The sequence below is a fragment of the Crotalus tigris genome, unplaced genomic scaffold (assembly GCF_016545835.1).
Source record: "Crotalus tigris isolate CLP2741 ecotype Arizona unplaced genomic scaffold, ASM1654583v1 scf7180000022411.5474196:2289641, whole genome shotgun sequence".
NCBI lineage: Eukaryota > Metazoa > Chordata > Lepidosauria > Squamata > Viperidae > Crotalus > Crotalus tigris.
In genome coordinates, this window is record NW_024099112.1 from 106051 (window position 1) to 132612 (window position 26562).

General features: G+C 35.6%; 1 protein-coding gene across 3 annotated transcripts in view; it reads right to left on the reverse strand.

The window, feature by feature from the left end:
- MYH7B (myosin heavy chain 7B) overlaps positions 1-26562 on the reverse strand; it is a 46338-nt gene that overhangs the window by 240 nt on the left and 19536 nt on the right. For all 3 annotated transcript variants that reach the window (XM_039319062.1, XM_039319064.1, XM_039319063.1), the window contains 27 exons: positions 24302-24472; positions 23122-23301; positions 22897-23029; positions 21685-21761; positions 19258-19345; positions 18736-18853; positions 16486-16609; positions 15864-16000; positions 15263-15518; positions 14618-14860; positions 13787-13963; positions 13354-13499; positions 12012-12102; positions 10951-11340; positions 9813-9939; positions 8761-8879; positions 7657-7853; positions 7061-7410; positions 5802-5926; positions 4749-4864; positions 4358-4550; positions 3619-3822; positions 3380-3505; positions 2721-2891; positions 2292-2396; positions 880-975; positions 347-481 (listed from right to left, as the gene is read on the reverse strand). In XM_039319062.1, coding sequence (XP_039174996.1) covers positions 347-481; positions 880-975; positions 2292-2396; positions 2721-2891; positions 3380-3505; positions 3619-3822; positions 4358-4550; positions 4749-4864; positions 5802-5926; positions 7061-7410; positions 7657-7853; positions 8761-8879; positions 9813-9939; positions 10951-11340; positions 12012-12102; positions 13354-13499; positions 13787-13963; positions 14618-14860; positions 15263-15518; positions 15864-16000; positions 16486-16609; positions 18736-18853; positions 19258-19345; positions 21685-21761; positions 22897-23029; positions 23122-23301; positions 24302-24472 — 4395 coding nt within the window. The remainder of the gene's footprint in view (positions 1-346; positions 482-879; positions 976-2291; positions 2397-2720; positions 2892-3379; positions 3506-3618; positions 3823-4357; positions 4551-4748; positions 4865-5801; positions 5927-7060; positions 7411-7656; positions 7854-8760; positions 8880-9812; positions 9940-10950; positions 11341-12011; positions 12103-13353; positions 13500-13786; positions 13964-14617; positions 14861-15262; positions 15519-15863; positions 16001-16485; positions 16610-18735; positions 18854-19257; positions 19346-21684; positions 21762-22896; positions 23030-23121; positions 23302-24301; positions 24473-26562) is intronic.

The window sequence follows — 26562 nt, forward strand, 5'->3', positions numbered from 1 at the left end:
TGATGTTTATAATTATTGTATTCTGATTACACATTACATTTTGAAAGCTCAAATCCAGCCTGTGATACATTATGTATTTATGCAGAGAACACAGAGAAAAAGAATTATTTTTGTCTGACTAAGCAAGCAAAAACAGAACACATTAATCTTTGTCATGTTTTATGTCTCAGCCATCTCCCTATTCCCTGATTTATACATTGATTACAGCTGAGTAGTAATGGAGCCAATGAAATCTTATCACATCAAATAAAGAGCTAATATCTGTTCCCCAACAGTTTATCCATTAAGGAATGAGACTGATGGGGAGATAATTACCATGTTTTACCTCAGGCAATATTGTTCTCACCTTCAGAGGAACTTCCCTAGTGCGAGTACGCAGCTTGTTCACTTGCGTCTCTGCAATATCTGCTCGTTCCTCAGCATCATCAAGTTCATGCTGCACTTTGCGGTATTTGACCAGGTTGGAGTTTGCTTGTTGCTCCTATGAATAGAAGATGGAATTTGATGTAGTGGAGCCAGATATGGGAGAGATTCTTGACTGGATTGAATGACTGAGGAATTTTGACAAACAATGTTTTAGGCACACAAAATATTTGGCACATTTTCAGTAGTAGTAGGGAAACTAATGCCTCTGTAATCTAGAGAGATACGGTTGTGTAGAACCAAGGGAAATGGACTTCCTAAGTACATTGGAGAAGTCAAATTACTAAAGTGTTGTTTTGGAATTATATTTTTAAATTGCAGTTATGGCACAGGAGTAACACAGACACAAATAGACCATTAAGGGTTATTACAGAACCAAAGGAAACTGGAATTGAATAGAATTAGCATTCTGATGCTTTTTAAACTGCTGGAATCCCTATGCAGATTCATACTTACTGCCTCCTCAAACTGACGCTTGTAGCTCTTGACTTTGCTCTGCAACTTGTCAATCAGTTCCTGCATTCGTGCCAGGTTCTTCCTGTCCTCTTCAGTCTGAAATGTAATAATCAGATATTTGGTTGATCCCATATATGTTACTACCACCATATTACTGCATAAAAATTTTCTGATCAATTAAACTTGATTTAGTGGACCCTGGTTTAGCAGATTTCCAAAATAATGGGCATTTTTTTTTCATTGCAATTCCACTCCCTCTCATCCATGAAATCGAAGTTTTGTTTTATTGCAAGTGATGTCATTTACATCAGTTATGTAATTACACAAATTGATTCAAAGGATGTACATTTGGATTTAACATAACTAACATGGTTGGATTTAATAGACATGCCTTTCTTCTAACTGGGCAGCTAAACTGAGATTCTACTCATATTCCACAGAAGAAACTTCTGAAGCGCTCTTTTACTTTTTGGAAATATGTCCTCCCCCTTCCTGATTTATCTATAGATACATACAGTAGGTGCCCATTTTGAGCAAAGTATTCAAATTTGATTCCTATTATCAAGCTTTCCTTTAATTGATAGAAATGTACTGGAGAAAGTGACATGGGGATAATACAGTTTGATTTGGGGATACAATAAGAGAATGTTGTGAAAGATCTCTAGCCTAAATCTTGATTTCTTGTACTATTTACTGAAGCTTAGGTTCAGCTTGTTGACTATTTTGGTCAATAGCTTTAAAAGCTTGTTTGCTATGTAATCCAATTGATAATCATGTAGCCAAAGTGATGAAGATATGATATGCCAATCAGTTTTGGAATAAAACTGGAATAAAATCACAAATCCACATTAAACAGAGGACAATACTTCTTGCTCTCACTCCAAATGAAACAATCTTAGGGTTTGCTATCTCCTGAATTACTGCTAAAATGGTGGGAGATCTGCAGGCAAAAAGAAAAGTTTCACTTTTGTATAATGCTCCTGTCAAAGTTCCGACTAATGGAACACTTCAAAGAACTTTCAGACATTGTTTATTCTAAAAAGTCTTTAAACATATGTACACAGTGTCGGCACAGCATGGATGGATGCCAAGATCTGAATTTCCCTTCCTTTGCACATAACATTCCAGGCTATTCCCCTCCCCTATTTTGCAGTCTTCATTCACATCTTCCAATCCACCTGGAGGGCAAAGATTCATTTCCGTTGGCTTCTGTGCAGTCCTTATCTTTCTCCTCCCCCCCCCCATCATCTGAATTAACTCTAAAAATACCAGACAGTTCTGCATATCTTGTCAAAGCAATAATATCCAATATTAGCAGCGTTGACAGCTTCCCCTATGCTTTTGTTGGTTTCACTCTATGTGTTAATGAACATGGATCTGAGGAATCAACATGAAGATGATGAAGCATGTACCTGATAAGTCAGTTCTTTAACTCTTCGCTCGTACTTGCGAATGCCCTTCTGACTCTCTGCATTCTTCTTTTGTTCTATATCCAAGTCACCTTCTAGTTCTCGTACCTGAATAAGACCGAACAGCACAGTTAAGTTCTTTTTCCTTCTTACTTGGCTCAGAAAACAAAAAAACTATATTGGTTGTCATGCTTCACAAAACACTAGAAATCTACATAGATATTAGTGGACTATAACATGATGATGGATTATTGCCTCTACAACAGAGCCTTGTACACATGATTTCATTTAATTTTAAATGGTTTCAGACCTCACTGAATTCAAACTTTTACTTACCCATCATCTCTCTACTTTACTGGAACTATTGGCAACATAATCCACAAGAAAATTAGGTCTTTGCCAGAAAAAGTAGATGTTCTCTTAAATACTAACCCTGGCTTCCAGTTTCTGAATCTGCTTCTTGCCCCCTTTAAGAGCAATTTGCTCAGCTTCATCCAGCCTCATTTGTAGGTCTTTGATGGTCTGTTCCATATTTTTTTTCATCCGCTCCAGATGGGCACTTGTATCTTGTTCTTTCTTCAGTTCCTCTGCCATCATGGCTGCCTGTTAGGGACAACAGCCAAAAAAACATTTATGTAGCATTAAAACTAGCTACTGTGATTGATTATGAGAATTACAATTAATGTATCTGGAGGGCACTAGCTTGAAATAAGCTGGCTTCCAATGTCAGTAGTACTGATCCTGCTGTCAAGTATTAGATATTGCAAAACACTGAGTGCTACTCAGGGCTTTTTTGTCATAGAACGCCCAGAATGGAGTTCCGGCACCTTTTTTGGATGGAACCTTGAAGGGTAGGCAAGGCAGGTTGTATGATGTGTGTGAGTTCCAGCGCCTTTTTTTTTTTTTTTTTACAAAAAAAGCACTGATAACTACTCATAAATACCTATTTTCATTGTGTATTTTCTATTAAGCTCCATAGAAAATAATTCTGGGAAACACCGGGGAAGGAAACTGCCACACCAGTAAAGACCTATATGAAAAATCAATGTAGCCCTTACAATATTCCCACCCCTGCTCCTTAGGCCCCTTACATCAGTGATGGCTTTTTTAGCCTTCTCTTCAGCATTTCGACATTCCTGCACTGCCTCTTCCACTTCAGTGCTCAGCTGCGAAATGTCTGCCTCCATCTTCTTCTTCTGATTAATTAGGCTTGTATTCTATTTGGGAAGAGAACAATAAACCATGAAAACCATGCTCTCACTTTTGCTTCCGATCTTGAATTGATGCCAAGAGTTGCTGTCCCTGCTTGAAAATATATTCTCCGGCTCACCTGGGTGTGTAATAAATTGACTCTTTCTGTTGCATCTATAAGCTCCTGTTCAGCCAATTTCCTTCCACGTTCTGCCTGTTCCAAGGATGCCCGCAGCTCTTCCACTTCAGCCAGCAATAGGTTGTTACGCCTCTCCAAGGCACCTGCCTGCTCTTTCAGATCATCATTATAGCGTAGAGTGTCATCCAGTTCAATCTGCAGGTCCTATGGATCATATCAGGAGAATTCAGTTTTAACACAAGCAAAAATAAAACAGTTGTTTTGCAAAACTCAAAGAACCGTTAAAGATGGCAAACAATGATTTCCTATAGTGAACACAAAGAAAGAGGATGAGCAACCTGCAACTCATGAGCCACATAAAGATTTTCAGCATCAGTGTCCCAAAATCCTATTGCCTCATGACAAACCACTGACTTTCTATTGCACTTAGCTTATGGGACTGAAATAACGTTCTTAAGAGTGCATTAAGTTTCTAGCTAATAAATCCAGTCTGAGGGGAGAAACACATTCCCCACAGGAAAAAAAAACACCAACAATTTTAGCTCTATCTCACTGTTACTTTCACTGCACAATGCTTTGCATTCTCTGCAGCCCTTGAAGACAGAAAAATAACAACACATGATACTTCCAAATAAAACTGCCACCTTTTAATATAAGGTGATAATCATTGAGAAGATTGCAAAAGAGAGCCCCAGCTGGCTGATAGACTACATTTACTTGAGAAATGATTAAGACAGACCTTCAACTGGGATTGGAGCTGCCGCACCAGTTTCTGAGACTCAGCAGCTTGACGATTGGCATGACTCAGCTGGATCTCCATCTCATTGAGATCTCCCTCCATTTTCTTTCGCAACCTGACAGCCTCATTTCTGGCCTTGGCTTCAGCGTCCAATGAGGCCTGCATAGAATCCATGGCTCTCTGGTGATTACGCCTGGAAGAAAAAAAGAAAAGCGCTTAGTAGAAGGCACTTAATTCATCAGCCTAGTAAAACTGAATCATCAGTGCAGCCTTGCTTTCTCAACAGTGCCTCTGAGAGTAGATTTCCTCACTTGCCATGAAAATCTAATAATACCACTGCAATCCATTCCATAAAGTATGTAACAGGTTCTCCAATATGTCATATTTCTACCTTAAATTTTCAAACTCTTCATCTTTCTCTGCCAGTTTCCTATCAACATCAGCTTTGATCTGGGACAGCTCCAACTGGATGCGCAAAGTTTTGCTCTCCTCATGTTCCAGTGCTCCCTTAAGTCACAAAGAAATATAAATAGTGATAAAACTCAACAGATGTTCACTTCCCTTCAATGTGCTATAACCTGATTGTGAACTAGTATCGACATTTCTGATTGGTGTCTTCCTTTTTAAAAAAAATCTATTTTTTTTAAAGAGATCAATTCTCAAAATGACTTCCATTGACAAAGCTATGGTTGTGATTGATGAAAATTAAAGTCCAAACAATTGGACACCGTATTATTTATTTGTGGATTAGGCAGACATCTTTATAACATCCAATAGTTCTCAGGAATTAGGAGATGTTTCTAGAAAAGCTAGAAATATATTTTTCTGATCTCTAGGTGCTATTTCAGGCCCAGATAAATGGCCTGCTTCTACTGTAGTTTTATTTACTGGGTTTTAAATACTGGATCAAATACAGATGGAGCAAACAGCAAAAGGCAACAGCCAGATTGGGAAGAACAGAAAAAGGGTTTGTTACAGGTCCTATTGTTCTTGGACAATTGGATAATTGCTATACTTAAACCATAATCTTTTTTTAATCATGATTTTCTGAACAAACTGGTTTATGTAAAAGCAAGACACTTATTCTTCATTATGTTTATACCAAGCCAATGTACTCTTTTACAGTTCCAACAATTCTTATTTCATTTACCTCATATTACATTATTCCTTTCACACCCAATTCTTTGCAACCTCCATTGTAATTGGGAAATTATTTAGATACTACTCATATTGCTTGGTATACAGGTCACATTTAAATATTTATTGATTATGGCACAACAAGCTGGTTCATATACTGTGTTAAATCTTAATCCATGATTTACAGATCACTGTAAATATGTTTACAGTGTTTAATATGTTAAATCCAAACCAAGTAAAGCATAATACCTGCTGATATTTAAGTTTAAATAATAACAAGGTTTACCACAATCATTCAGGAGCTTACCTCAGCTTCCTCTAAGGCTGCTTGGATGTCATTCTTTTCAGTCTCCAAGCCTTTCTTCAGTTTCTCAAGTTCATGGATGGTTTTTCCACTCATGCTAATTTGATCAGTTAGGTCTATTATCTCCTCTGAAGAGACCAAGACAGATATTATACACTTATTTGTATATGGTTTGCATTCTCTACTATATTCAAAATCAAATTTAACTTCTAGCCTATAATGCTAAACTCAGTTATGCCAGAAGAGCAATCTCATGTTCTCATGTTATTAGAGGTAAAAGAAGGTTTTGATCACATTATGCTCATTTACTAGTTTGTAGAATGCTACCATTTATTCCTACCTGTATTTGTACATTTTATATTAATAGAGTCACTTTAAATAATCACCAAACTAGTGTATCCAAGTGTTTTTTCTTTCCTTAATAATTATTATTGTCTAGGAAAAAACAGTCAAAAGTCACATGAAAGAAGGGAAATGGAGTAAAATACTTATTCTAAAACTCTGAATATTAGTTAGGTTTGTTGGCTGGATTGTTCTACATAGTTGGTTGAATGTAAGATTTTCATGCATACACACCTTGTTCTAAGGAGGTCAAAGCAGATGCTACATTCCTCCTTTTATTTAAAGCCCTATGAATTATACCCATCTAGAGATGGTAACTGTTCCAAGATGACATGGAACAGTCTAACATATTATGGAACATATTATGGAACTACAATATGGATATCATACTTACAATTTTTCAAAAATACTGGCCCATCAATTTTCTACTCATTTTTTGATTAACTGGTTGGAATAAATAGTTTATGATAAGAATGGGCAACCCACCTGCAACCTCTCCCAATCCCATCTTTGCAACCTTCCCCCTGAAATTGCACCATGGAAATATGACTATAAACTTTCAAATTGCAAAAGGACAATTTCCCACTACTTTTCAGAAAACAAATCACCTCAAAATCAGAAAAAGAAGCATCTTTGTTCTAAACCTTTCTCTGTCTGCTTGTATAGAAGCCAGTTCATACAGTCAAGTAATAAACTACCTAGAATTTATCAATCTAAATTCTGAGCCATGCTGAATTAGGTATGGATAAACATATTGATTTATTTTACAAAAAGGCACAAAGGAAGGACATTAGAAAACTGAATTATTTCTTCTATTGTTTCTATCTTCTGCCCTTGTTCTATATTTCTGCTTCTGCCTTAAGGATAATTTTTAAAAAGTTATACTGTGCCATTTAGAAGTGATTCAGCCTTGTTGATACCTTGCAGATTCTTGTTCTCACGCTTGAGAGTCTCTAGATTCTCCAGGGACTCTTCATAAGCATTCTTGAGTTTGAAAAGTTCTGTGCTCAGGCTACGGGACTCTTTCTGAGAAGATTCCAGCTCTGCTTGTGTTTCCTCATATTTCTGTTTCCACTCAGCAATGATCCTGTCAAAGCCGCGTTGTTTCTTGTCCAAAGCAGCAGCAGCTGAGTTTGCTCTCTCCAGATCAATGGACAGATCCTCTATTTCAGTCTGAAGACGATGCTTTGTTTTCTCCAGAGAGGAACATTTGGCATGGGCTGCTTCCACAGCCTCCTCTGCCTCTTGTAGACGGATGGCCAGCTTCTTCCTAAAATTTTCCAATCATCCTGATTAGATAGGGAAGATATTGGTGCACACACTGGAGACAAAGTTTCAGAAACACTACTACTTCCATTGCATGGTGTCCTGCAACAACTCCTAATATGGAATTTTCCCCCTGCTTTCATTGCAAAGATGTTAATAGGCATCACTGTGATACCAAAGTACTTCCCTCTATCAAAGAATTCTGATTCTCAGAATATATTTAGTGTGAATGACTATTAGAGGAACTCACTTGGCTTCCTCTAATTCCTCTGTCCTCTGGATGGCATCTGTTTCATATTTGGTCCTCCACTGGGCCACTTCAGCATTGGCTTTAGACAAAGAGCGCTGGAGCTCCCCCTTGGCTTCCACCTCCTCTTCATACTGTTCCCGTAGAAGGTCACAGTCATGGCGGGATGCTTGCAAAGCATGAGCCAAAGCATTCTTGGACTGAAAAGTTGAAAATTGTTTGGATTAAAATAAAATCAATTCTTTATCAAGCAGTTAATACTTGCAGCTCTCTCCATGCCAAATAAAAGTGGGGTTTGATATGTTCCTATAGATGCATTTTGACCAATTAAGCATTATGGCATGGCTTGCTGCTGTATATTTATTGGATGTATATGCTTTCCACTTCCATAATGGCTCTATGAAGGTAATTATTGGTTAGGATAGCCATGGTTTATGAGAAGAATAGGGGTGTGTACAATACAGAGATCTGGTTTCTGCTGTACACAGAATAAAATTCTATGTGTATAACTATTCACATATTTATTACTTGCTTATACAGCCACCCTTCTCACAAAACATGACTCTGGGAAGCATACAATTAAAAAAAACCACTATAATTTTTGAACTCTGTTTTTTGTTTCCTTCCACATTTTCAGATCAATGAAAATTTGGCTACTCTTATATTGGCTTTGAGATGAGAAGGCATCTGCCAATGCTTATACAGCCATTTTGTCTCATCAAGAATTGCTGATTCTTTCTTGCTAACATCATTTGCATGATATCAGCAGAAGGAAAAGAGAAAAGTAAGGCCATATGTGGTAAGCAGTCAGAATCTATAATGTCTTAATGTAGCTATGCAAAACAATTTCTAAAATGACAGGACAAGATTGCAAATCTTCCCCAAATTGTGCAATCTATTCAGAAATCCCCACTCTTAAATGTCAAAGTGGTATATATTTTTAGTAATGGAGCAAAAAAGATACTACATCTAGACAGAAACCCTTCTTTTTACTGCTTAATTCATAGACTCTAAGATTTGATCTGGTTTTTAACAACATCAGTCTGAATCCAGGAAAATCAGCTGCTCATTACCACAGATTTCACCTCTATATGTTTAAATAATCACCTTGGTCTCTTCTTCTAGCTGCCTTTTGAGTTCCTCAATGGTTTGGGTAAAGGAAGTTTTGCCCCGACTCAGCTGGTTTATAAGAGATTCTTTCTCTTCAAGGAGCCGACTAAGTTCACCTGATTTTGTAAAAAAATATACATATCACAGTCAAGTTTGTTCATCATAGTACTCATAGTTTTCAATTGCTTTGGTATCAAAAATAGACAGCAAATTTCAGGACTGGTCCTGACTTCTAATGGATATTTTGTGAGTTTAACAGAAAAACCGAAAGCTGTATCTTTTCAAGAAAGTGAAGCTAGTTCATATGGAATCAAAGCTGTTGTCATACTGTACATAGTTCTTGGTTACTCTGTCATGTTTGCTGTTATCATCCTGGGCTTTATGAATGTGCTGACAAATCAGTTAATAACCCTTCATCTTTTTCTTAACTAAGCATTAAGAAATGTTAATGAAACAATTACAACAAATGTGGGTAATTTATATGCCCTCCTAGATGTTAATGAAATACAGTAGTTTTCATTATTAATCATGCTGGCCAAGGTGGCTTGCAATTGTATTTTATACCCTAATGAAGAGAAAATAATAACTTTCTCCCCTAAAAACCTCCACTAGTGAGCCATTATATGGCTGAGAAACCACACATTATGTTCAAATTCAATACACAGAGATTTATCCACAACTTCTGCTAATCATAGATTCAAGAGAGAACAACATTCCTATACTGCTGGTAATTTCAAAAGATAATATTTCCATGACAGATCACAGTGGCTGAAATTTCCTATATACTTTTGGAATTCCCTCTTTTGCTTGTTTATTTGTTTGTTTTTCGTTCGTTCCAAACCACATTTCCTCAGTGTTCTGCAGCAGCTTTAGTTCTTCATATGCCATAAGTTATATCAAGTATTAATATCAATGATCAATGCTATATTACTAGATTGATTCCATCTTGGGAACACCCATTACAGGTGCTATTCAAGAGTAAAAACTGCTATGCCACATTTGGGAGCTTAGTCTTTTCCCAGGATATATAAAGTGTTTACATAACGTACCACTTTCAGTCTGCAGTCTCCCACGCTGGGTGCTCACTTCAGCCAGCTGACGCTGGAGCTCATCTACCTTTGATTTGGCTTCACTTAGCTGATCCTCATATGTCCGGCAGAGTTTCTCAGCATTTGCCTGAAACAGGAAGAAAAGAGCTGATAGGTTCTGGAATTGTTTAAGAATTAAATAATCAAGGAACAGATCCAGTATAGGTTAAGAATTCTACTCCATGGTTCAGTTTTGGTGTTATATTATGGCAAGTTTGTTAGCTTCCCAATTGAATGTACAACTGGGATGCATGAGGCATTCTAAGAAGAGTTAGCTACTGCTTTTTTCCATCAGTCATTCAGAATCCTGACCAGTAAAAGAAACTACTGGAATGCAGTAAAGATAAGGCATTCAGAAAGTGGAAGAACAGTTGTTGAAATACAGTATCTGATTTCTGGATTAGATAAATCTGATTTGTATTTCTAAACTGAAGGAAGATTGTCATCTTTTTTATCGTAACAATTCTTTATTAGGAAAACTTAAGTTTTGCGATTTCCATAATTAATGTCAATGGATTTTCCAAAAAATTCTAGCTTTGTATCATTCATTCTGCTTATGTTGGTCCTAAGGTTGGCTAAAATTATGTTGAGCCAAAATTTGTTTTCAGTCTGTATTCTGAAATTATTTAACTATTGTGACACTTTTTTAACAGGTCTGCTGGGGGTTTTTTCAGCCATTAAGTCTAGAAACTTGATAAGAGAAGACAAATTTTCTCAATACTTTGTCTTTTGAACCAAATATATGCTTTTTAACATTTCAAAAGTACCTTTATGTTCTTAGAATTATATATGTCTTCACATGAAGCCAGCTCCAAAGGGACTGTGCCAACCATCATGGTTAGCTGGGGAATTTGGGGAGTTGAAATCCACACATTTTAAAGTTGCCAAGTTTGAGAAAGACTAGTCTAAGCAGAAAAGCAAGAACTAGCATAGTGCAAAGTGTTGACACAAAGTCCAAAATAGCAACTGTAGGAGGAATAAACCCTCCATCATACTGATAGCTCTTACATGAGACATTCACCCCACAATAACTCTCCCCTGCTATCCATTAATACACAAAGAATAAGTTAATAGAATTCCACATGACTCAACCATTCACCTTGTTTTTTGTGAGGTATTCAATGTTGGAAGCTAGGTCATCCACCTCCATCTTTAATTCACTCTTCTCCTTTTCTAGCTTTTGCTTGACACGCTGCAAGTTGTCAATCTGCTCCCCCAGTTCAGCCACTGAATCAGCATGCTTCTTGCGCAAGGTGGCAGCAGTTGACTCATGCTGCAAGGTGGCTTCTTCCAGGTCCCTGCGTAATTTCAAGAATTCTGCTTCACGCTTCTTGTTCAGCTCTATTTGACAGGCTGTGGCACCTCCTGCCTCTTCAAGCCGCTCACTCAGCTCTTCCAGCTCATGAGCTACTTCTGCTCTTTGCTTTTCCACTTTGGCTCTGGCAGCTCGCTCTGCCTCAAGCTCCTCTTCCAGCTCCTCAATTCGGGCCTGTAAGAAGATAACAAATGACAGAAAAATCTGTCCTGTTTCTGCCAGAAGCCAACTTGTTTGTACCATTTCTACCTGGGCTTTCACCAACATATAGACCACATTAACCCTAGATGACCAGTGGATTACTTAAGAATCCTCACTAACTACATGAAATGTTAACCCACTTTGACTTTTGCCATAAATAATATGCTGAAAGGGGAAAATACTTCAACCTTTCTTTCAATTGTATTAATATTTTGTTCCTGATCAGATTATTGGCATATAATCAGAAAAATGGATTTAACATAAAGGCATTAAATAGGGACAGAGGAACATTCTCATATTTTATTTGATTTCTCTTGTGTATGGAATAGGGTTGACATATTTTTTTCACTTTAGGACCAACAGTTGATTGAGGCAGATAAGCAGTCCTTTTCTCATGAATGAAGGCAGATATATGTTGCATGATCCAATCTGGGTTGGTCACCGGAACCATAGATTTTGTCTTCCAAGCTTTAGTCCTAGTCCTTTTCTCATTGTTCTCATTTTTCTTTTACAAGATCAGCAAAAGAAAAAAACAACCTTTGAGAGACTAGGAATAGAAATCATGATACTATGGACAACCCTTGAAGTAACCCAACTAAGTTGGTCCATCTGCAGCCTACATTTAAACCTATATATATATTTACCTGAAGTTCTTTAATTTTTTTCTGCAGCTGAATTCCAAGAAGCTGTTCATCTTCAATTCTTGAATTTAATTGGTTCATTTCAAAGTCTTTCCTACAGAAAAATAAATAAATGTAACTTGTGCATCTTATTATACTTATGATGTTTGATTCTTTAACTAATATGGCAATCTGTGAAGTCCTTGCAAACAATCAAGCTCAGAGAGCAACAAGGACTCCACAGTTCATTTCTGAGCTACGTATATTCTCTTCTAATATGATATTCATTCACTTTAAAGTCTCAGGCAAAGAGGAAGATCATTTGCCTCTTGCTTCTATTTTTCTTGAAGGCAAAATTAGCATCCCAAATAGCTGCACTATACAACCCTTCATCTTACCTTTTCGTTATTCTTCTAACCTGTCCAAAAGAAACTTTTAACTGAAACTGAGAAAATCACTACATGCAAGAGAGATAAATTAAAATTAACAATTTTGTTTTTCTGAAATCGGCAGGGTATAACATTATTTTTGGCTATTGTCCAAAATTGAATATTTCTCATGTAAGCAAAATTTTCACACTGCCTTTTGTTAACAAGATTTATTTAGCAACTGAATTATTAGTTATACCAAACTAACTTATTTCCTGAAATATCTTAGGGTGGAGATATACTCCATTTCTTCTTAATGATCTTGCTATGAAGTAGTGATGAAACAGGCATCTTTGCAGCTGTTTGTTTTCCAAATCATATGAATCTTTATGAGCTTGTCAAAAAACTCTAAAATATATACCCTATTGCATCTTTCTTTTTCTTTTCATATGCATTTAAACAATGCCTCATATACAAGAGCTATCTTCTCAAGATGGCTTTAGGCAATGCAGTAGAACAATAATTCTTTCTAGTCTGTTAGTATTGCTTAAAAGTTCTAAGGTAGAATGAGAATGATTAAAATAGTAACAATAGATAGCAGTACTTGATTCATAATATCTTCTGCCATTAAAATATTATAAAGAAAGTATTAAAATAAAGAGTAAAGTAAAAGTAAAGAGAATATTATAGAGAGAGCCAATTTGGTCTAGCGGTTAAGGCACCAGCGAGAAAGTGGGAGGCTGTGAGTTCAAGTCCTGTCTTAGCCATGAAAACCAGCTGGTGACTTTGGGCTAGTCATTCACTCTCAGACCAACTCACTTCACATACTATTGTGGGGAAAATAGGAGGAGGAAGGTGTGTCGGATATGTTTGCCGCCATGAGTTAATTGTAAAAACAATAAAGGTGGGATACAAATAAATAAATAAAACTAAAATAGCAAAGTGTGCATAATATGGTTTGGTTGTCTATATAGCATTTTGAGAAACTGCATGCTTACTTTTTGAGTTTCTCCTCAAGCTGCTGCTTATCATTCTCCAAATCCATCACAGATTCTTGTGTTAGTTTTAAATCACCTTCTAGCTTGCGCTTTGCTCTTTCCAGGTCCATCCGTATCTTCTTTTCTTGCTCTAAAGCACTTTCCAGCTAGAAAACACAAAAACCATAAAATAGTAGGAAAAAAAATTGGCACTGCAATATTCATGCCAATTTCAGTGATGTGGATACCAAAAATTGGCAGTACCAATTTTTTGGTATTCACATCATTGAAATTGACATGGGTATAAAAAATGTTCCAGGGTTTCCTAAAAAAAAGGATATGGGTTACATCCAGTTATAGTATTACAGGTTGTCCACCCATGATATATTACATAATATTAAAACTAGACATGAGTTCTTCCATTGTGATGGTCCATTGTCATGCGTTAACTCACATCATCTACTTGCTGTTCCAGCTTGACTTTCGCCTTGGTTAGAGTATTGACTTTGTCCTCCTCAGCTTGAAGGTCATCCAAAGCTTGCTGGTGGGCCTCCTGTAGTGCCTTTTTCTCCTTGGTTAACTTAGCAATGATTTCATCCAAAGCAGCCATTTCTTCAATCAAGTTTTTCACCTAGATAATATGATTGGATAGCTTAAAGGGATATATTCATAACATGGCAGAATGAAAAGTGTAAAGTGTAACCATATTAGTTCCAGATTCCTTTGGAACAACAGAGGATGTGTGTAATTATGTCTCATCCTTCCCAATAATCTATATCAAAAGTGCATTATTTCTGCTATATGAGATTGAAGAAACAGAACTTTCTCTTGTTGCTGATAGGCTTCTGAATGCTATTAAGAACTGAAACAGCTTAATGCTTTTCAGGGATTTACCTGAACTGTAAATGAATCTCTATAGTTAAATGCAGTAAAGAGCTTCAACTGCTACAGATAAATATACATTTTGTATACACTACATGAGCAATCAAGACTATTTATGTCCTTATTCTTATTTACCCCAGTTTTGCTCACCTTATTCCAAAGATGCTTTTTTCATGAGGCAACTGGACTTTCTTGTTTTTCTTTGAAGCTGTTTTGCTTCTCATCCAAGAAACTTCCTCATCTCTGACTGGATGGTGGGGAATGTCAGAGCTAAGAAGCTTCTTGGATAAGAAGCGAAAGGTCTTCAAAGAAAAACTAGAAAGTCCAGTTGCGTCATGAAAAAAAGCATTTTGGGCTAACAATGACCTGGATGACTGGGAATCTCCATAGACATTTTGCTCACCTTGTTTTCTGTGGCATGCTTCTCCTTCTCCACTTTGGCCAGGGTGATCTCCAGGTCATCAATGTCTTTCTTCAGTTCAGCACACTCATCCTCCAGTTTTCGTTTCTTAGCAGTCAGCTCAGCATTCATTTCCTCTTCATCCTCCAGACGCTCCACCAGTTCTTTCATTTTGGCTTCCAGCTGAATTTTGGTCTTAATCAAGAGATCACATCTGTCCTCTGCATCAGCCAAATTATCTTGCTCCTGTGAGGAACATCCAAAGGGGCACATTACCACTCTAATAGTTGTTAGTAAAAGCTTAAAACTGTAGGAAAATGAATGTTAAAAGCTACGATTATTTTATAGATAGTTGTCATTTATGGACATTTAAAAGTGACTCTCACTTCATTTGAGTGCCTTCATCTTTCCCCTGGAAGAAAAATCTGGCCCATTCATTTGTGAAAATTTTATCATAGTATTTGTAGACATATATTCCTCGTTTGACCACCTACTATGAAGTGGTCTTATAGCTTTAGAACATCTATTAGATATGTAAAGGAATATCTGTCTGTAAATGTTTACAGTCATATTCAATCCCAGCTTCCACCTAGAAAGTGTATCAGTGGTCAAGCTCATTTGGAATGCTTAACTACATAGGTTACTCACTGCTTGAAGCTGTAGTGACAAATCATTCTTTTCCTGGATTATGCTGACTTGTTTCTCTTCCAGTTCTTTCCGTTTAGCTTCTGACTTCTCCAGCGCTTCCTTCAATTTCTGGAATTCCTCTTTGAGGTTAGCCATTTCCTTCTCAGATTGAGCTGACTTGAGGAGAGGCTTGATCTTAAAGAAGAGTTTCATCCAAGACCAGTTTTTCACAGCATTAAAAGCACGGATGTTCCATTGGATAGTATAGAGCGCTTCTCTGGTAGGAATTAATAAAACATTTAAAAAGGAAATCTATGGGATCAGAGGCAGGTCATCTACGCTTCTGTCTAAAATTATGATCAAACTGAAGATTCTGAGATGAAAATAGAAAGAAGATGATAATACTGGGCTGTAATTTATATGCAGATTTTTAAAAAATGTTTAATGTTGTTTCTCCTTCTGAAAAGCAAAATATTGATAGGAGTGTTATTGAAATTAACAGATACAGTAAAGAGAAAGGGAGCTCCTTCACAAAGATGTCTCACTAATCAAATAAAATTTATAATATCCCAATAGATAGCATAAAGCAAAAGTATCTGCAGGGGTAATTTTGTTGTTATACCTTCTGGTGATGATTAACTTGTACTCAATTCGCATGAGGCGCCCACGCATCCTGGCCTGCAGGAGGGTGATAATCTTAGCCAATCGTTCATCTCGCATCTCTTCCAGTAGACCCAGCAAACCAGCTTTGAAAAATACCTGAAATTAAGGAAGATTTATTACACTAAAGATGTAATTGATTTCATGTTTATTTTGAATAATATATTTCAACAATTCTGAAGAATAATTCTCTTGTGCTAATTGTTTGCATTTAATTTTTGACTAATTAATGAATCACAATTAGAAGATATTCTAGGCTTAATTCGCCATACTTTGAGATTCTAAAATAGTCCTATTCAGAAACAAAATATTTTTTGTTTCTAAATTTTATGTTATTATATTTTATTTCCTTATGAAGTGTTATGATTTATTTTTTGCTTGTATATTTGCATTTCAGCTTTCTTCCTTATAGTAGATACTGAATATAAGGTATGTGAAGCTAACATTCAAGAAAGAAAACTATTATATAAAAGGAAGAATACAAAACTTAGCTTAGACATACACATTGTGTTCATCCTCAGCATTTTTCTGTCACAGTAAAATCAAGTCATTCAATTCATAAATGCTACTTGCACAGCAAATACCTTGGTATGTCCAAACTTATACTGCGTGTGGTCAATGTCTAAGGAAAGCAGCAGTTTTTCTGTGGCCTTCCTGCTATCTACAAATTTGTCATCGGGTATTGCAACTGGGTTCAGGATACGATAACTAGAAGTAAAGGAGGTAAGATTAACAGTTAAAGGAATAGATGTTTAGAATCAAGAATACTTCTTTGTGTAAACTGCTTAGATTCTAAAACAATTTACTTGGTAAAGAAAGGTCTGCAAAAACCCTGATTTTATTAGAATGAAGAATTAAATAATACATTAAATAATGGAGATTAATATACCTTATATATACGATGACTATAGGTCATTAATCTTATAGGTAATTAATCTTAAATATTTGTTTAGGTTATTGTTAATGAAGCTGAATATGCCTGTTTAATACAATATAAATTTCTCCACATTTTTTAATATTCTTTTTAAAAAGTACCAAGGGATGCCTGCAGGACTGTGCTCAAAGAAGTCAAGTTGGCAGTAGAGATGGTACAATCAAAGCTTCACATATTTTTATATGCAACACACATTAAAAAAACAAGCAGTGTTTCAATTGTACTATCCCAGTTTCCATTCTGATATTTTTTTAACATATCCCAAGGACTTCCCTGGAAACATACTACTCTCTGTACAATTATAGTAGAGTACATATCACTTCATGTGAAAGTGGCAGGTTGTCCACAAGTAACACAGTGGGCTAAATAAGTTCCCATTCACTGGACACCTTTTAGAAACAGCTAGAAACCATCTGTTTGGAATGTTGTAATCCAGGCAGTTGAACTGGATAAGCCCCAATGCTTCTATTAAATCTTAAATGGAATAAACTTATTTTTTTAAACAATATTTAAAATATCCATATATTAAAAAGCATTGACTATAAAAGCAAATAAAAAACAAGAAGCAAATATTTTTAAAATTAAATAAAAATTTTAGTCTGAATGTGTGTGTGTGTGTGTGTGTGTGTGTGTGTAAAATTGTAATTTTAATGAGAGATGTGAAATTTTAAAGGTCCATATTTAATATTTCTTTCATAAATATATTTGTAACAAAGAAATAATGTATAAGAAATTACTTCACTCTTATAATTACAATGTAGATCCTATGTTAAGTAAAAGTCCTTAACTTTATGAAAATCAAAAGACATTAATTTCAAGCATTAATTTCTCAGCCAATGCTATTTCTAATATATGAGATTATTGTGTTTCATCACTAGAAATTTTTAGGCTAACAATAAATGAATTCTTATTTTACTTCATTATATATGCCTTCAGAAAATGAATAAAGTTGCATTAGAAATAATCACCAAATTATTTTTTGTAACTCTCAAAAACTAAGAAACCAATTGGAGTAACTAAATAGGCATTACTGCCAGAAATAGCATTATATATACATTTTACTATACTCCATCTAGATTTAAAAGATTGCCATTTAAGGAGTTTGATGATTTCCCAAAATATATATGACAGAAGTTCTAATCTGATATTAAGTTCATTTAACTTTAATTAGCCAAACCAAACCACAGTGCTCAAACAATTGGCCTATTTACTCTTACTTCTTTTCAGAGAATTCTGGGAAATGCAGTTTTGTTGTTAACAGTTAGATCCTATTTATTCTAGGGCCCTGGCAGTAAAACAAGAATAAAAGCAAAATAAATGTGTAGTATCTATTTATTAGGTGTAGTTTCACCCCACTGGGATTGATCCGTTCCACTCTTGCTAGCAAAGGCAGCATGCTGTGGATCCCATCAGCCCGATTATTCCAGCTGGCAGGGTCCAGGATGAAGGCTTTCTCTGCTGTTGCTCCTGCCCTCTGGAACATCTTGCCCCCCCCCCGATATGAAGTTGGCCCCAACCCTCCTATCTTTTCATAAGGGCATAAAGACGTGGCTTTGCCAGTCAGTTGGGACCCAGTGGGAGAACAGCGCAATGGAGGTGATTGATTGAGTAATCCCTCCTCCCCCCCCCATTCCTCCCCCGCTTTTCCCATGTGTCCTTGGTTTTAATGTCTGATTTTAACTGTTTGTGTTTTAACTATACATGTAACTGCAAGCCGCCCAGAGTTATCCTATGATAAGATGTTTAGCCAATAAATTTTATAAATAAATAAATAGTATGATACTGTCAGAAATTCACACTTTTTTCCAATGACTAGATTCTACAACTTTACAAGCTACTTATGTTCCTAACAGGAGAGAAATGCTAGTATCTTTACATAGGAAATAAGAGGACTGGTTACCGCTGCTTGAAGTCAGCATAGAGGATCCTATTTGGAAACCCTTTCCTACAGATGCGAATGCCCTCGAGGACACCATTACACCGCAGCTGATGCAGCACCAGGAAAGGGTCCATGGCTCCTGCACAGGAAAAAAAGAGAAGGTATATTCAGCAATAATAGCCTCTTCCCCAAACTAAAGAACTTAAACCTAAATAAGGTCATAAAAATGGACGGAAAATTAAGTTAAAACTGTCAAATTAAACAGTCCTAGTTACCAAAAGCAAAGAAATGGAAGAATATAAAAGGTGAGAAAAGGAATTAATACCTTTTCACCCTGACTGAAAGCACAGTTATCTAGATATAAGTTTTAAAATGTTTAAAATACCAGCCTCACTCAATATCTTTTAAAAATTTATTGCCACTTTTTGTGTTATATACAGCAAAGAAGTTGGTGCTAAAAAAATTATAGTGTCTTATATATGTGGATCTTCCCTCAAGCATTTCATCACATCTGTCTCATGTAATCTTTTTGAAATTCTGTACCTGGAGTCTTTGTTTCATTAGGGATAATGCAGCGGACAAAATGGGGCTGGGTAGCACGCAAATTGGTCATCAGTTTGTTCAGGTTTTCCTGTAAGGCAGACATATAAAGTTAAATAGCTTCATTTGCTCTCATTCCATTTCTAAGTCAAATTTTAACATGTATTACTCCTGCCATGAACATGCCATGAAGCAGGTATATGAAGCCCTACTTTCCCCAATACAAAGCTGGCCCAATATTATAATCTTTACTGAACCCTTTCTCTCTGTGTCCTCTGTTAAAAATAAGCCAGGTGTTTGGCCAGGGAAAAAAAGACAAAAAAAGTTCTTCCTTCTGGATTTCACATCCAGAGAAGACCTTTAAATAGAATGGCATTTAAGTGTCATTGTTGATTGTAACCTATACATTGTCTTAGTGGAATAAAAATCTTTCTCTCTCTCCCTTTTTTCTTCCTACTTTTGAAATTTCAGAGAGAAGCTCTGCAATAATTTCAAATGAATTTAACTGATAAATTAGATACCTAAGTCTATCCTAATCTGTCAGAAAGGAACAAAGCAGGCTATTGTCCTAGACCTCTTCAAGCAGATATAATCCCTGGGTCAAATCAGGCAGGATGCATATAGCACACGTCAAAGAGATGCTCACTCTAGCTCTGACCCAATCATATACAAAGAAAGAAGAGGAAACTTATTTTTAGAATGGGGAGCAAGAGGGAGAGAAATTCATTCTTAGCCGAGGTTTACTTCTCAATAGTCTTTTCCCTAAGATGCTTTTCTCTTCAACCAAGTTCTGCTGCTGAAAATGAGTTGAGAGAAAAATACCTCATGTGAAGAAAAATATGAGGGAAGATAAAGTGATTCATGCCTTTATCACCCCTCACCTATTGGGAAGTTGGCCCAAAGTGTATTAACTCACTTGCTGGCAAATAAAATTCACTATAGCCATACTATTGTCCTGCCACTGGCCCTGTACCTGGTGTAATTCAAAAATATATTTCTCTGTTGTGGCCCCCATGTTAAGGAATAGACAACACTGTAAGGCTGGCAATGGCCTTAATCAACATTAACCTGATGGTTTTAACAAAAAATGAGTTGTTCTGAGGAATGATTAGAGAATGATGAGTAGATCATCTATACTTTGTATTATGGAATTATTACATTGTTTTTATTTTAATGTGTATTTACTGTACCAATCTGGGTTGGTAACCAGGACCAGGGGCTTATTCTTCAGAGCTTTTGGACTTGTGATGGAGCCCATCTTCAGGGAACTTGAATTTATTGTTTTTATTGTTAACATATAGTCTATGTGGATTACAGTAATACAAAATAAAATAAAATGTAAAATAATAAAATAATAATAATAAAATAAAATAATAAAATAAAATATAAAATAAAATAAATATAAAATAAAATAATTATCTGAACCTGACTCCTACTGAGATAGAGCAAGAGCTATTTTACAGCAGTGGCCCCCAACCCTTTGTAACCAGTTTCTGAGAATTGGACATGACTGAATGCAAGAAAAAATGTGGACCTGCTCATTTCACCGCAAACCAGCTGAATCGCAGTCTCTGAGTCCAGTTTCCTACTTAAATTTATCTCATTCTCTCTTATCCAGCTCTTTATTGAATATAGACAACATTCAAGAATATCAGTTGTTTCCTTGGAGTTGGATAGTAAAGAATAGTAATGTGTTATCAGCATGACTCTATTGTTTTAATATTTATGCTTTAAACCCCATGATCTCAAGAACTTTCTCTTCTAAGTTCTGAAACCTTAGCTCTCAGTCAAATGGACTTCACAGAGATGAATGCAATTCATTGGTTCAATTAGAATTAGGTCTAGCTAATTCTCTCCCAAGGCAGAAAAATCAGGGGGGGGGGCAGTTGCTACAAGCATTGTAAAATCCACATTTGTTTCCTTCTTCCCAAAGGTTTTCCTTCCTGCAGTCAATAGTGAGGAGAGAAATAGCACAGACTTAAAGTGATGTTTATGTAATAAATTATCTAAACATCACTGCAAGTCTTAACTGCCTCTCCCTCAGCAACGGAGAAGCAGCCAGGAACCATGTAGAACAAAACACCACCGGAGTAGAAATAAGCATTTCCCTGTCATAGAGGGAATTAGTTTTCTTTCAAGTATTCTTCCAATTCAGTTTGAATGTGAAATGAAGATGTTCACCAAGAATTGATAATATAGGGATAATCACTGATGTGAATTCCCTTGTATCCTTTTTGCCAAGAAAGGACAATACTGGACCATTTGGGGAGAAGAACTAAGCTTTAAGGTGTCTGCCTGGGATTCAAATTTATAATTGGTGATTTTTAGAAAGTTATCTGGAAGAACTATCAACATACCTATTAACTGAATCAAGTACAATTTTGTAGAGTTTAAACTAGTGATTTTTGTTCCAAAGTATCAGATGCTTACCTTGTGCAGTGAGGACACAGTTTGGAATGAAGCTGCCTTCTTACGCTTCTCTTTGACACCTGCCTTGGGGGGCTCATCTATCAAATAAAATTTCAGTATATTACTTTAGTGGGATTAATTTAGTTTGGGTACTCATTTAGTTTTTAACAACTGGGAGACTAACTCTAGTGCCTGAGTTTCTAAACAATATTTTAAGTCTACTTAGTACATTCAGCCTAGCTGGTTTCTTGATGAGAGACTGCCAAGAATAAATACTGTTTTCAAATCTGCTAGGTATATTAGAATACAAATAAAATGAAGACCCAAAGGAATAAAGCAATTTATATAATTATATCATGAAACATTTAAAATGATCTGTAGGATAGTCTATAACATTAGCATGAGCAACCCTAAATATGTCTATATGTCTCTTGGCAATTCTGGTGAGTAAAGGAACAGCTTTCCTCAAATATTTGCTTCTAAAACTTACTCTCAAACTCTTGATTCAGTGTTTCTCTTGAACCCAAAATAGAATATCCACAAATGATATGTTCTCAGAACACACTTAAGATGTACATTGCTTAAAATGAGATGTGGAATGCTTATTCCTCTTGTGATAATAAGAAAAAGAAAAAGAAAAGGGCAGATGGACTACATGTTTTAAGGCTAGACAAAATTTCAGCAGGGTTTGATTGAACCATTTCAATTTGAACCATTTAAGTTGTGCACAATTCTCTTTTCTGCTTATAGTTCCAAGGTATAGTTACATTCTTTTCAAGAGAGATTACCAACTATATCTTATTGGTTTACAATTATTTATGATATTGCCTTTGAAATATTTGAAGATAAAAGTTATTTGATCATGTCTTTTCCACCCTAATCTGAGCAATGAGATGGTATATACCTTATCTTTCTTGATCACTTCAGTTAATCAAATTCCATATCACACCAATCAAAGATTTTGAATACTATCTAAGGGACCTCTACTGCTTATCTGCAACAGTGTTTTCAGTGATGTGTGTGGTCATTTAGAAGCCTATCAAATCAAATTTTAGATATAATAAAGAAAATTGTGAGGAAAATATAGAGGAAAGAGATTGTTTCCTGGAAATTCCTGACTGTTGGAAATTGAAAATTTGATCAAATAGACCTTTCATTAATGTAGCATAACTATTCTCACATATACTATATTCAGTGCCATATAAAATAAGCAGGTATGGCAATACAACTCACCTGAAGAAGAGCTGACATAGCTTTCATATAAACTATTCAGCAGCTTATTCTGGGATTTCTGGAAGACAGCTACCACTGTCTCATTCAAAGGATCCTTATTCTTATCTAGCCAGCCAATTATATTATAGGGCACCTGTTGATAAATGGTCAAAAAGAACCAGAATCAGAACAACACAAACATTAGTTTTAAGTCTATAAGGTAGGAAGTTGGGAACTATTACATACCACTCCTGCATAATGCACCAACTCAAAGTGGGCCTCATATCTACGCCTCTTATCTGGCCGGGGCTTCTGGAAGTTGGGTGATTTCCCAATGTGATTGTCATACAGCTTGGCCTTGAATGTCATATCAGAAGCCTTGGGAAACATACATTCTTCCTCCAGAATAGAGAGAATACCAAGTGGCTATAAAAAAAGGATATTCACCAACATTTTAGTAGCAATCTTAATTGGACTTATATTTATTTCATCCAATAAAATGGTGGACCGCTCACATTATAAATAATTACTAATTAGCACAGTATTAATTATTATTAAAAATTAATTTTGCCTATTCTGGATTAGGGATCATATGAAGTTAGAGTTTTCAGAACAATGGATGGATTCATGTATATTTTGTCAAGGAGAACTATTCTACTCATATGAAAACAGCTTCATGTGGCAGGATCACAATAGTTCTGATATATATTTAAGGTGATTTGGATCATGAAAAATAACTTTCATAAGACTATTTTATTATATGGCAGGAAACTGATGTTGAAATTATTCTTTTCATCTCAAAGTATCTGTATTTGCTTTCTTTCTTTTTTGTTTGTTTATTATTTCTTTGCCTCAATTTACTTTTAAAAGTGTTCCAATTTTCCTATCTGAATATGTAGTACTCTGGAGCAAAACATCTTGGTTTTATTGGACATTTCTTTATTTTTACATTCAAAAGATATTGTAGAGTGATATACTATATTCTTCTTTGTAGATAGATCTAGAAATAAATGAGAACCCTGAGAATTTTGTTAAAGTGTAAATAAGGACTTTACCAATGGGAATTACAGTAAATGCCTAAAAATAGCTCTGTAGGTGCACAATACAGAAAATTCTTTTTCAGCAAAACCACAAAGAAGAGATGCTCAATAGAGTGATTAGAATCAGTTAAGTTGGAATCCAGTTAAGAAATGTTTTTTTAAAAAAAGACAGTGAGCAAGAGGGATGGCAGTAAAAGTGAATTATTTTGTCCTGTTTTTAAAAAGCTTAGTCAGATAAACTCACTATTGTTCATACATAAAAAATTGTGGAAGTAAGAGAATAGCAGAACAGGTTGTAACTTGTAGTCATATACTTCTTTCCATAGCTGATTTATTTTATAATACAAGATTCATAAAGCCCTAGATATTGTATGTCTCAGTTTTACCTTTTCAATCAGATCAATGCAAGCCTGTAAGTCCAAGCCAAAGTCAATAAAGACCCATTCAATTCCTTCTTTCTTGTATTCTTCTTGTTCCAAAACAAACATGTGATGATTGAAAAATTGTTGCAATTTCTCATTGGTGAAGTTGATGCATAACTGTTCAAAGCTGTTAAACTGCAGGCAAGAAATGAAGCAAAAGGAACTTGAGACTCTACCACCTAGCTATGATATAATCATTATTAGCACCCTCAGAAAAGCCTCATTCATATGTGTGTGTGTATGTATGTATGTATATATGTATGTATGTATGTATGTATGTATATATGTATGTATGTATGTATGTATATATATATATAGGTCTTTGGTTGTTCGGGTTTTCTCCCGCGTAAAATTGGAAGTGTCTTGGCGACGTTTCGACGAAGTCCCATTCGTCATCTTCAGGCTGGTGTTTTCAGCTTCGTGCTTCGAGCAGCAAAGCTGAAAACACCAGCTGCTCGAAGCACGAAGCTGAAAACACCAGCCTGAAGATGATGAATGGGACTTCGTCGAAACGTCGCCAAGACACTTCCAATTTTACGCGGGAGAAAACCCGAACAACCAAAGACCTATATATATATATATATATATATATATATATATATATATATATATATATATATATATATATATATGACCAGAATGGCAAAAACTAAAAAATATAACTATAAACTTTGTCCAAGAACTAAAAAAATATAACTATAAACTTTGTCAATGAAATATTTAACATTTTTGTAAGCAGTACACAAGGTTTTATTCAGTTGTGCTATCAAATTTTATGACACAATTTTTGAAATTAGATGTTTTAAGGCAATAAAACTATAGTATGTGTCCTAAAATGAACTTTTCACAATTTCAAAAACAAACAAAAACCCAACCAATTCTATCCTATATTCTTAAAAATATTTTAAAAATTGCTTATACTTCATATAGCTCCTTTAACTGTTGCAGCCCTGATTTATTTCCAGTAACAACACAGTATTTCTTGGTTATTGAAAGATTGTCCACTTTGTTATAAACTATTTTTATGATATCTCAGTCTCTTTGCTGAGATCTCCCAAGATTTTGGCATTCTTGAGTGAAATCTCCTGAAATCTAGTGATTCTTAAAAATATTTCCAAGATATTAGGTTTTATCTACACCACATTCTGATGTTATAGTACTGTTGATCTTTATACATGACTTTGAATAGGTCTTTGTGAAAGTAATTAAATGAACTCTTGAACAGTAGTTTGCAAGCCTATGGTCAGGACCTGTGTTGCATTTTCTTCATTGAAAGTTAATATAACTACATTTAAAGATTAAACTCTGTACTGCAGTAATTTTTCCATGTTAAAAAGATAGTTATATGAATCAACCAATGCTAGATTCAGTTCTAATATTACTTCCACATGGTTCCCATTTCTATTCCCTAATTTCATTGTCATTCAGCAAAATCCAAAAGACAGAATGAAAATCAGGCAATATAGTGTAATGATCCAAGCCTTGCCTCTTTTGTATATGCACGTGTACAAAGGGACAATGCTTAGATTGTTCTCCATATTGCCCATTTTGAAATGCATGCACCCCACTGATATTGCTGCTGCCATGAGTCTGCAATACCTCAATTCAGTTAAAAAATAAATAAACAAAATGTTTAATCTGTGATTTGTTACCTGTTAACATTTTTATTTCATGCTGCAAGCATCTGTGCATTGATTTTTGAAACACTCACAGCAGTACCGTAGCTATAGGAGGGCTAAAAAGCCACCCACACATGTTGTCTTTTAATGAGCTCTAAAATTAGGATCTTGACAAGAAGCTACATGTTCTCATCCTCCATTCCAGTAGTCAAAGTGAAAAGAAAATTTTTGCCAACAGAAAACCAGACCAACCACAGTCTCTCTAGAGCTTTTGTACAACAGAGGAGCAACTGCTTAAAGTGCTGCAGCTCAACCAGAAGTTAATAGATGCAGCTGATGAATAGAAACAACAGCATGAAATCTTACAGTGCTACACATTACAAATCATCTATGGAAGTGCCCTGGAATTCAAGTGCAAGTGGACGTTCACCTTATACTTTGCAATTTGCCAGCCATAGGCTTCACAGGAAAAAAAAGAAAAAGAAATCAAGTTAACAATGCTGGTCTGTATATTTCATAGTTAATGATAGTTGTTGCTTTTTCCAATATAGAATCGGAAAAAAAATGCTTTCATACCAAGGTGTTTGCCTTGGCCAGTTTCCAAAC